This window comes from Oryzias latipes, chromosome 6, assembly GCF_053564925.1.
Source record: "Oryzias latipes strain Hd-rR chromosome 6, Olatipes_Hd-rR_3.1".
Lineage (NCBI taxonomy): Eukaryota > Metazoa > Chordata > Actinopteri > Beloniformes > Adrianichthyidae > Oryzias > Oryzias latipes.
Window position 1 is genome coordinate 24,998,859 of NC_136242.1, and position 12,954 is coordinate 25,011,812.

Sequence of the window (12,954 nt, forward strand, 5' to 3'; positions counted from 1 at the left end):
CCAGCTAAGAGGGAGTCACACTGCAGTAGAGTTTACAAAGGTTTTCAACTGTAGCTTAACTTGACCTCTGATCTCCGACCACAAAAACAGGAGAGTGCTGATGACATAAATAATAAGTGAAGATGACAACAGGGCTGCCTAAAAAGCAAAAAGTAAAACAAAGTCATTTAAGGTTTTATCTGTTCTCCATTTCAAAAACAAACTTGGCGCGCCAGAATGACGAAGGCATTTTTACGACGTCAGTAAATTTTTAGGATTTAAGATGTTGCCTTTATCATGTTTCCAATTATCCTGTTTGATTGGACGGAGCCAGAGGAGATGATATACACAGGTTGTAAGACTCTACTTACAAAATATCACACTAAGACACACATCATAACAAATCAATTTAGCTTACGCCAAAATTTAAAAACACAGAAATGAGGCCAAGACGTTTCTTAAAAGAAATATTCTTTTCCAAACATACCAGAGCTGAAGAATCTTCTGTTTGCAGTTTTACTGCCTTAGAAATTAGGTACCAAGAGAAAGGTTGTAAAATCTGAGAACCAAACACGTTCAGATGACCTGTGATTGAAGCCATCAAAATGCTGTTGTCAAAAAGACAAACACACCCGACACCTTGGAATCAAAACAGCTGCGAGGCTGAATCCGGTTTGAATCCACAGATGACGCACGCCATCATACTAAAAACATTGTGTAAGCCCATTGTTGAACACATCAAGGACAGACATCTTTAAGGAAAATTCAACTTTACTACTTCTATTACACTTTAAACAGGTAAATAATGCTTGGTTTACTCCCATTCCCATTAATTTCATACTATCTCTTTGTACTTATCACTTGCTTAGTTGTCACATAAACATTTAGACGATGCTAACGTTAAAAAACAACCTTTGGCACAGATTAATGTTATAAAATACTCTTCCATGATAATAGCAGTCACTTTTCTTTATTCCCATTCAAGTGAAGGACACTTTTATGTATACCCACATCTAATGTGTTCCTCTGTCAAGACAGAAACCTGCAAACAAAAGATAAATAACATGGACGGGGGGATGCTATACCCCGTTAGACACAAAAGCTCACATTCGGGACTAAAATCATTTCCCTGTCTTTCTTCCTTCACCTCCAGGCCAAAATGCCTTCAGGATATAACACAGAGCACTGCTCCTTTGAAATACGATCCACCACCAGGCCTCTAAATCTCAAAAAGTTTACGTAGATCAAGCGTATTGTAAAGATAGGTCATAAAACATTTTGTCGTTATCTTATCCTCTAATTTTTGTCCTTCCCTAGCACTGTAATTCACAGGCATCAGGGAAAAAAAACCTAGAAAAGAAAGGATTTTTTTCAAGCAGAGACGCATAAGTTACTCAAGCTTACAGCCTGCCAGACGACTCTAGCACCCAGGTTCTGTAAGGTTAAACCTACCCTGATCATCCTCTTTGCTATTAGAATTTACAAAGCAGACCCGTCTCATGCCGACGTGTATCAAAAGAGGCCGTCCGTGGCTTTTGCCATACAAAGATGAACAAAAGAACACTCGAGTCTGTTTGAAAAGTTAAACTTCTTCAACATTTGTCTTCCTTTCCCTCTCTTTAATCTGTAATTACAGCAATCATGTTCTCTATTTTTCTTCCTGGTGCCGTCTTCCAGGTCCTGGCAGCAAGAGCAGAAGGACCGCTGCCAAGCTGGCCTCTGCTCTGCGACTCATTTCCCACACTGACTGTGAACAATGTCGCTTGGGAAGATCCAACAGGTGCACAGAAACTCGCTGACAAGAAAAGATGGCAAGGATTTAACTGTGAGGAGGGGGGAAAGAAGCAGGGGAAATGGGTTGAGACTTTGGAGAAACACATCTAAAAGCCACGATGGCCAGCAGTCAAGTCCATCATCGATAAACGATGCAGGCCGATGACAGAATCACTGACTTTTGCAAGGCTTCATAGTCCTCTTGAGATGTGCTGGATTCTTCAGACAGTCATGGTAAGGTTTAATGATTTCTGATGTTGAGAGTCCTTTCACATCTACTGGCCTGCTCAACAGTGGATTTGCTGCTACTCTGCAAGATTCATCACATTCATTTCAGTCATTCCAGGCTAGAATAGACAGGAAAAAAAAGTCAAATACCAGTTTTGTCCATCAGACTACATTTCACTCACTTAATTTGATGGAAGATTAAAAGACAATTGATTTTCATATTATCAACCTAATATCTAAACTCCTGTTGAACCAAACTAAACGAGGATAAACACAACATAAGCAATAGAGGTAAAAACAAAACAAAAAATATATCAAGTTAAATCCATTTGGAAAGTCTGGTAGCTTGTCCAGGGCGTCCCTTTTCTTCAGGGAGCTCAGATAAGAGTCAAGCACGACTTGTAATCCTCATTAGAAGAAATGAAGTAAAGGGTTAAGAAAGAAGACAGAAGGTTATAAGAAATTGTGATAGTGATGAACAGTTTTTTTTTTGTTCCTTTCTCATCGGCAACATCAAGTGATTCATGAAACTTTAGGACAACAGCGGGAGAATGAGTCAAACTATTTCTCTATGGATCGAGCTTTTTCCCATCATCTCATTTTGGCTCTGTTGTTTTTCCTCATGTAGCACAGCACTACAGTCATGTTGCAAATATGTTTATCAGAAGCACCTTATTAGTAGGAAACATTCTGTGGGAAAATTGAAAGTTTTATAACTTGCAAAAGACACCTAAACATTACATTTGGAGAGTCAAAGTAAGCAAAGTAAGATTGAAAGGAAATGACATTTCTGTATAAAATTCCCAATGCCAATAATGGAAACTCTGCCAGGTTGTGAAAGCTTACCAAATGGACAAGAAGCCATGTAGAAAGTTTCAAGAAAGGAACTAATTCTTTTTTTTCCCAGAATCATATTGTGAAATGGAAGAAGTTTGGAACCGCAAAGATTTGGCCCACGAGTAATCCTACAGGGAAGCTTTTTGTCAGAGAGGTAACCAACATCTCTGCCACTTTAGAGCAGATCCACAACTTCTCTGGAAGAATGGAACTGTTCCACTTTGTAAGGCAGGCACAAAAAGCGCTATGCACATCATGACAGTGCAGACAGTTAGCCAGATGTCACTGACAGAACATGGCAAATACAGATCTGAACTCTGGAAAACAACTCCAAACAGAATGTCTGGCAAACACTAGATACTGCACATTACAAAGGTAAAAACCCACGTAACACCGAGAGAACTGTCACGGTGGCTGCATCTCACAGGGTAGTTTTGGGCGAATGAAAGGTCCAAGAAGTTCCGTCAGCATTCCAGGCAAGGAAAGACAGGCTAAGTCATGAACAACAAGATCTGGCAGATGAGCTAGCTTAAACCCAGTTCTTTTTTTAACTCAATAGTGACCTAGGGGTTGCCAAGAGAATGTTAAAAGAAGAGAAAATATGACAGTGTACAGCAGAAACCCTGAAACAGAATGTACATTTTAAGAACTACCCCAAAAAAAGCTTGAATTATTAAAGCTAGATCATTTTTCTATAGTTTTTTTTAAATAAATATGCAAATTATTAATGTAAACCTAACAAAATCATTCACAAAACCATTAAAAATGCATTTTGTACCGATAACATTTTTTTATTAATTAAATAGATTAAAATCAAATGTGTGCTTTTAAAAGACATATCAAGCCCTTTTTAAGATAAGCTGTGTTTTCACTCCTCAATAATGTGAATTGTATTTTATAATAACTGATAAACAGAACTACTAGAGGACCTCATTTGTCATTCTTGACATACTTGGAAAGGAACACAACTTTGATTACCTTGGTGGGTGCTCCACTGCACCCCCTACACAACCTTGCTCCATTATTAAGGACTAGAGAGACCTCATGCTAGAGCAGAAGACTTTATCTGAGGTCATTGTTCCAACGGGATAGTGCTCCTCTCCATGGTTTTGAACCTGGTAACACCCTTATTTGTTGTGTGATTCCCAGCTCAGTTGGTGTCAACTTTTAAGAATCAATTGGACAAAAATGTGTCTTCCAGATGGTCTCCTCCTTTTTTTTTTTTTTATTTGCTTCTGTCTCCCTGTTTCCTTTCTGCCGTTTCCTTCCCTTTCCCTCCTTCTCTTTCTCATCAGTCACTCCTTTCATCATCCAGGCTCCCATTTGGTCTGCATCAGTTCAGGGTAAGATCACAGCACAGAGGAAGGAGGGCACTAGATAAGAGGCTGGAGACTGTGAGTGTGTGCAGTAAAGGACTTGTTATTTTGTAGTTTCATGGCTCTGTCTTTCCTCGTCTGTCTGCATGAAAAGGTTTTTATGGGGGATTTTGGACCCCTTTCTATTCGCATTGCTATGACTTTCAACTGGCACGGTCACCTTGAGTTCAGAGCTTAAGTGGCCCCGATTAACAAGGAAACAGATGTGCAATCCTCTGAATTGAAAGCAATAAATCTGTGCTCCAACTGGAACTATACAGTGAATTTAAAATGATTGTGCACATGAGCCGTTAGATAAACATACAAAGGGAAAAGCAAGATGCATTTCGCATGCTGCTGGTGCATGCAGAAGGTCTCTAGTGGAAATTCAGAGGACGATTGATGGACAGAGGGAATTCAAGGGTCAGTGCGTAGCCTTGTCAACATTTTAATACAGCACGTCTCAGAACGAAAACAGCTTTTTCTTCTATAAAGCAGGAAAAATGATTTAACCTATTGTACTTTTTTTAAGTCCTAAATGTATTTGCAAATTTTGGGGGGAAATAGCTTTGAATTTGGTCTGGAAGTTTAAAACAATAAATAAATAATTGGTACTGGTTGAATCTGTACATCCAGTTTGCTTTTAACACCGTTTTAACGGAACAAAAACAACTAGGGGGTTTTCCTTCAACATAAAGCAAATTAAAAGTTACGCAAAAAACTAAACATTATTTAAAGAAAAGCTAATTTTGGAAAGGCAGCCTGACCTATAAACTAAACGATCTTATAAAACAACACCTCAATGCACACGTCTTCCATTGTTTTTGATGGTATTTTTGCAGGCAAAAACAAAATTACCTAAATCATTTCGGAAGATGGGTTTTGTCTTTTGACAAACAGCCTAAAGCGTGAACTCAAAACATGTGGAATTTGTTTACACAGGAATAAAAGAAGAGATTTGGCTTCAACACAACTAATTAAACGAGCAATTACTTGTATCCATCGCCAGCACAAGGTTCAGAATCTTTTGTCCTGATAAACTCAAGACAGAAGATTCTGAAATTCCTCTTGTGAGCTTCTTACAGAGCTTGACAATGAATCCTCAAGGGTTGATGCTGGGGTTAGACACAACTTACAGTATGCCCACAAACAAAAAGAAATAGGGAGAAGATGGAGAAATACCAGACAAACAATGCACATTTTAAACACTTTATATACCGGTAAATGCAAAAAAAAATGAAAAATAAAAACATTCTGACAATAATACACTTCCATCTTGGAATATCCCTGAAGGAGTTGGATGTGAAAACATATGTTAGCTGTTAAAAGTCAAAGCCTGAGAAAGCAGCGGGATTTGACCCGACAGTGTAAACATCTCACAGTTAACGTAACTTGGAGCAACTGGATGTGGCAGGTGGCCTTTAAAAAACAAGTGTAACCACAGCCTCGCCACACAGGGAAAATGAAATGAGGAGAAGGAGGCTCCCTCAGAGAGGAGCAGCAAGGAGAGCAGGGGGATCCAATGAACTGCCTAGACTAGGTTATGCTAACATAGTTGGTGATATTGCACCGGATTACAAAAACACTGACATAATGGATAGTCAGTTTAATCTTAGCCTTTATCTATGTCAACAGACATAATGCCTGTCAATTGTTATTAATGAATTTTCTTCCAAGATACTCATAGTTGGTGGATAATGCAGGATTTCTGTGCCTCTTATCAGATTTGTGTACAAATAAAACCCCCCCTGGAACAGGTGCTAATGATGCAATAATCATTCTTATCCATCCTCTCCTTTAGGGGTTCTTTGTAATGTCAAACGGACATTTGAGTATTTATTGGAAATGTAACCATCTTTTCTTGGAACACATGACAGAATTGTCGTTCCACTTCAGAACATAGAACTGGCAAGTTTTGGCCTGAATCATGAAGATCAAAGAATATGCTAATGTATCAAAAGAATGCCCAAGCAAACACCATGTTGAAAGGTTTCAGATATGCTTTTCATGTGGGCCAAATTTCTAGATATTGCATAAGGAACCTTTTTGATTGTTTGTTTGGTTTTTTTTGCTATATTTTTGTTCATGTAATTTTAAAGAGGATGGTGATTGTTCACAGAACAACTAAAAAAGTCGTGTTCAAAGCAGTGTTCTGCATGCATGTTGTTCCATTGTACAGAAAAGAGTAGTTCATGAACTCAAAAGGAATAACTTCTGGAAATCTGTTGCAGAGCTGAATCTAAACCGGAGCCAGAACTTATTTAAGATCCTTGCGAGAGACACAGAGGAATGCAGATATCAGGCCCCGCCAGCAGGCCATCTGAGGACACCAGTATGCTGCTGGGAATTGCGGGTGTTGAGGATTCACAGCAACTACCTCAAATCGATTTAAAACCCACGCAGAGCTTAACAGGCAATGAAACAATACAAACAACAACACAAACAGTCACAAAGAGCATCTTGAATCCATAAGAAAAACCTAACGACTAAGATCTTTATCAGAATATAAAGCACAGAGAAGTAAAGGGAACTTAGTTCAAAACAGTGGGTGGCTCGCCACTCCCGTTCCACAGCATATTTCTAAATATTTTCAATGAGAGTCAACTTGAGGTTTTTGTCAAACATCGGAGTTTAAAGAAATTAATTTAAAAATAAAAACTAGTGCAATCCTGTTGTGGCCAATCAGATAAAAAAGATCTGAATGTGAACAATGAGAACATTTTCTCTTAATTTAAGCTTAACAGTAAGTCCACATAATTGTTTGATCTGAAATGTCCCTTCCATGCACAAATGCCGTATACATTATAATGTGTTTTTATAGGGTGATCGTTTCAAATGCCCAGTGGCCCCAAGCTTGTAAAAGACGCAAAATAAAACTAAGAGCGGAGCAAATATCCCAAGCACTTAACCATCTTGAAATGAGTCATCCTGAATAATACATGAAACTTTCCATTCCTTTGCAATAATGCTCACAGGGAACACTAAAGTTTGCATAATGTTAAAAAAGACCACTTTTTTTTCTTTTATTTTCCTTTTTAATTAGTAAAATATCATGGTTACACAATACTTACCAAGAAATCGAACTAATCATTCTTTTTTCTTACATTTTGTTTTGTTTCAGACCTTAAATTATTCATTTATTACTAGACTAAAATGAATTGTGAACCATTTTTCTACAATTTCTATGGTCAAATTAAAAAAAATAGTCATTTAATTTTTCGTGGAATTGTTTTTCTTTTCCTTTTACATATTTTCCTTATCAGCCAACATAAACAATATATATTTTGATAGCTTCAATATAAAACTTTATAATGGCCACTTGTCATTCTCAGTCTATTTTAAGAGCTGATGAAGATTCAAGCTTCAACTATTTGGTTGATGTGTTGATATAATGTTTCACTAAAGCCACAGAAATCTCTTTCCTCACAATGTTGACCATTTTATGAAAGGCCACTACTCCCTCCTGTAGCTCCACAGAATAGAGCTGACGCCCCCAAAGTTTATACCCCTTCTGCAAAATATATTAAAGATCATAATAGCCAGATTTTTGCTTTATCAAACCTCAGCAAACCTGTTTCCAAAAAGTAAAACATTCCTCTCTTTCCTTTGTCACCTTAAAGCTTAAGTTGAATCATCAGCTGGCATTTTTTTTACTATTATTGCGTGTAACCATAGTGTTTATACTCGTGTATGATTATTTAAACAGAAGAAAATTGTACTCAAGGTTGAAGCAGACTTCTGATGGTTGTTATCTTTCCCCCTTGAAAGAATGCACTGAGGGTCTGGAGTTGAGGGTGAGCCCCAAAATACATCCACAGATGGGCCTCCTTTTTAATCAAACTACATCAGTTATTAGAAACTTTTATAGCCAAAGCATCAGGATGTGGAAATCTCCAAGCTGTTTAAAATCACAGTTAATTTAATTTAGGTAAATGTCTAACTTTGAAGAGAGCAACAAAGAAAGGTCATGTTTAGGAAAACCTTTCTGGATTTCTGAGTCAGACATGGAACAAAAAAAATAGTTTTGTTTCTCTTTTTTTTTTTTTTTTTTTAAATGAACACTACTGGTCTAATTGTGTTAGTAAAGCCATTCATGGAAAACACGTTTTTGACACTTGTTTGAAAGAGCCTTTAAGAAAAAAAACTAGAAAAACTTTCCTTTCCTAAAGCTTCCTTTCTAAGCAAATAAAAATAAATCATGAAAAAGGGAAATCAGGAATCCGTCTGTGAACTGCAATGACCAGACAAAAGACCAGTTCTGCTTTGATCAACGCTAACAGAAATTTAGGAGAAAAAGGGAAATGCCCCAACTCCAAAGTCAAAATGGGGGAGACAGGAGGACTGCACAAAAAAAAAAAAAAACACAATTCATGAAAGGGTACATACACCCTATGTACTGTGCTAGCATTTCACACGCCAAAGAAAAGAGTAAAAGCGCAGAATCTAAATCCATGTAGAAAGTTAGGACTGCAGACTGACAGCCATGCAGTTTGAATGCTGTAATTCGCCATTTTGAAAGACGTTTTCAGACAGTGCTTGTTTGCGGCTATACATAAATGCAGGTGGGAGCAAAATAAATCCTTTCCTACCTGTCCATCCTGGCCAACGTGCACCTGATGAATCTGAAGATTTCCCTAAAAGGGAAAGAACACAGACAATTCAGCAGACTATTTTCATATGTTTCACATGAAAGAACATAAAGTCATCAAAAATACTAAAGAACCTCCCCACAAGGTGATTTAAGTCAGAAAACAGTGCTAAGCTATTTACAATGTTCATTAAAAATTGTTTTCTAAACTGTTTTAGCTAATCTTTGAATGCTCAGTGATCACTGGCTTTACATAAATCATATCAAGTTAAAAACCCTTAAACACTCGCAATGCTAGTTTGCAAATCATCAATATTTGCATCTGACAAACCACATCTACCTCATTTAATTGAACATTTTTTCTTTCTGACAATTATATTTCATGCACAGACACACACACACACACACACACACAATGCACTCTGAGCTTGCAAACAGATGAGGAAAGGATTTCTGAGATGGTTAAAGCAGACTCCTATAGCAGCTTCCTAAAACCAGTGATCAGCAGCTGCTGATGGAAACATGTTCTGGGAGGGGCATCTGGTTAATAGGGGATTTTGTTAGTAAGCTTTAAAGTAAAAAAGAAAATCAGCCAACAACAAAAAAATACTAATAAAAAAAATACATAAATGAAATAGTAAGAAGAAGAAAAATGTTCCAGAGAACAAGCTGTGTCACTTAACTCTTAAACGTGCTTCAGTGCCAACACTGGCTAGGAAATGAGAAAACCACTTGCTTAAGGTGTTAATTTCTAAATGTCAAGCTATCAGGCATGGACTATATAGATCATGTACAATATTTGATTACATGAATGAGTGTGTAAGTAGACTGGCGCCTTGAAATAAATCTCCCCCACTTCCTTGAAAAATCATTAGCCCCGATGCTGATGCAGGAATTCCTCCTAAGAACACACTGTGGTTTGGGAGTAAAGTTTAGAAATGTAACTGGCAGCCTGCATGTGCGTGCAGCAACGTCTGATGGGGACATGAGTCACCTGAGAATTATGTGGAAACATGGCCCTCTGCAAAAGCTGTTCAATGTATTGTATAAACAATAATATGCGCTGGCGTCAAGCTGCTGCCGATCACTGCTTAAGGCGAACAAACGCTGCTTGCTTGGGCTTCAATAAGAAAGGAAAAGGCTCAAAGGGTGCATACGTGTTTGTCAATGAGCCCTGTCCGGCTAACACAGCTGAGTTTTGATCACTTTAAAAGCAGACTTCCTGAGTGCTTAATGTATGTGCGGCATTGGTAAATTTGAGTGGCTACTGGAAAATGGCAATAGCTGCCTAATGACACCAATCACTCCTATGGGTGCATGTGCTTCATCATCGGTTAATCTATCTTGGAAACACGGTGCTGGCTTTGCTAAAAGGCCTCGCCACTTTGGGTTAAGTAGCATTTAAAAAGTGGGGTTGGACTTGGGAATAACCTGGCTGTGGTACTCATTTTACTAGCAAAAAGCTATTTTTCTTTCAGAGGTTAGACATTAATCTTCAAGCTCATCTAAATACTGCAGATAATTCAGAACAGCAAGTCAAACAATGCCAGTCAAAATAAACTCATAAATTAAAAAAAATTACAAACCATTCATAAACTGGTAATGCCGCAACAATGTTGACCTTTTTTTTTTGTTTTAAAACCACACATTTTTCATGAAGAATGAGCTCTGTTCCGTTTAGAGCTACATTCTTCTCTATGAGATATCAGCTAAGGACTTGAGAAAACCCATCTAGGCCATGTCAAACTTCACTCACTAGTCCCTAACCCCTAAAAGTCTTCATCGACCAGGACTATCTAGGGCCCTGGATTTTAACATCATTCAGACACATGCTCACCACTTGTTTTTCTGTAAAAATGGTGACTGTCCTATAGAGTGCATTAAATGGTGAGTAGTGAAGGAATTGGGACACAGCCTTAGTGTTTCTGCATTTCTCAGACACTTACCTCACTGTCTTGCGTGATTTGGACCTCCTCTCCTTGGGGCACCTGGGCAATGTGTAGCTGTCCCTGTGGGATCTGCAACACAGAAACAACCACTGAACCTACAAGTACAGAAAGATGCAAATACAGGTTTTTTATATATATATTTATCAGGACATATATCAATTTTCCTGGTAAACTCAAACACTTTAAAGCCTTTTTGTTTTTGTTGTCACGTAAAGAGCCTTACCAGGACCTTCAAACAGCTGGGACATTTACCTTCACAAATATATGCTCCCGTAATAAAAGAAGGCTATCTTTGTGGATTAAAACAGGTTCTAGGTTTTAAAAATCTAAATGTTTGGTTTAAATACTGGTCACACAAAGAATGAACGGGAAATTTGATTTTCTTTTAATTATGGCTTCATTAAATTAAAGTCTTTGGTTTTTAAATAATTGCACATACAATTGAATGCTTATGTAAGCACTTCACCCACAAACTAAGAACCTTTGAAACTTTCAAAGTAAAATTTAGATATACATATATTTGCATATACCTTCCAAGGGTTTCAACAATCTGTTCAAACCCTGATATTTTGCTGCAAAATAATTATAAAATGGGTGAATTCTGGCAATAACATTACATTTTGAATTATTTCTTTTATTTAAGCATTTAAATCTGAATGTCACTTTTGATTTTCTAAGCTTCTCAGATTCTTGTTTACAGGTATTAAAGGACTGTAAACCTTTGCTTTAATCACTCAAACCCACATCTGCTTTGGATGGGATATATATTTACTGAACTTGTGTGATTAGGAAAGTAATCCAGCAAACAACAAAGCATCAATGATTGTGTACACCTATATAAATAATGTTTCTGTTTGAAAGTTGTGACTTTTTTCCCTTTAAGCCGAGGAATAAACTTTACCAACAATAAATTATTTTGAATTAAAAAAAATAAAGCACAACATTTTTGCAAAGCTTTTTTTTAAAACTGTTGATATTGTAATAAAGCAGCAAAATGCGACTTAACAAACAAAGTTACAGAGCTGAATCCATCTAACTGATTTCTGTTTTTTAGGTTAATCTCCACCATTTTTTTTTTCCTGTTTTCTTACATTTTGGCTTTTTCTCAGGACTGTCAAAACACATGAATCATGCGACTGCTATCCAAGGACAGAAACGCCCAAAAATGTAATGATACGAGTGTGGCACTGCCATTACACATGAGAGAAACATGAATCAGAGCTTTTTCTTATTTGTACAGTCAACTGTGTGTTATAATTACATTTTCTTGGTTGGCAAAGTGGCTCTCCAGTTCATTTCTTTGGGAAACTTTGGGAAAATGCGAAAGCTGACTAAAAACTGCCTGGACTGTTACAGCACACAATAATTTAAAGATTATTTTTAAAGGTGTCTCTATGGATAAGAATGACACACACCACTTGAACTTGCCCATCTTCACTGATGCGGTGGAACTGGACCTGCTGATTGGCTAACGTGTAGTGCAAGGTCTGCTGGGTGGTTGCCTCAATGTGGGGAGTTTCCTCTGAGAGGCTTTCATCTGCACAAAAACAAAACAGTCATTGTTGCATTTAATTGTTACATTAAATTGGGAACTGTAGTCTTTGTAAAAAAAAAAAAAATTAAATAAAAGGGGGGAAAATGTGCACAAAGAAAATGAAAACATTCGTGCCATCACACCTAACGTGAAGCAGCTCAGCTAAATTTCTGCGCTTTGTGCGCCAACCCACTAACCAAGTTTGCAGAGGCCTCTCATCACCCCATGCCTGAAAACCCACAAAGAAGATATTATCCTCAAACACATAAGCACAATTTCAAATGTTTGCTTTTAGGATTTCAATACCCAAAAAAAACAAAAAACCTTAGGAAGGCTTTTTGGACAGATTTGTTTCAAATCCCAAAAAGAAGTAAACAGACAACTTTGAGCGAGACAGCAGAATGCAGACTTTGTTTCCGAGTAATAAAGAACATTCATCAGATGTTGATTTTCAAAGTAAGACTTTCTCTCATCTTTCATTGTTACAGCTGTGTACCATATTATGTAAATAACTATTAGGACTTTCATTTACCAGATAATGAAGGATGTGCCAGGTGGTTCATGTAGACTCAACCTGACAGTTTGCTAATAAATAGGGGTTTGGAAAGCATAAGGAGTGCCTCTTAATGCGATATTAACATTCTACTTCACTGAATACAGAATGCACGTGTGTGATTGACACGTTGATAGATGCACCATGTGAACTAACAT

The 12,954-nt window shown here is 37.4% G+C and overlaps 1 protein-coding gene across 2 annotated transcripts in view; it reads right to left on the reverse strand.

Moving 5' to 3' along the window:
• Positions 1-12,954, reverse strand: part of banp (BTG3 associated nuclear protein) — a 32,966-nt gene that overhangs the window by 10,970 nt on the left and 9,042 nt on the right. For both annotated transcript variants that reach the window (XM_011476288.3, XM_078948893.1), the window contains exons 9-11: positions 12,125-12,246; positions 10,707-10,778; positions 8,762-8,806 (exon numbers count right to left, since the gene is read on the reverse strand). In XM_011476288.3, the coding sequence (XP_011474590.1) occupies positions 8,762-8,806; positions 10,707-10,778; positions 12,125-12,246 (239 nt within the window). The remainder of the gene's footprint in view (positions 1-8,761; positions 8,807-10,706; positions 10,779-12,124; positions 12,247-12,954) is intronic.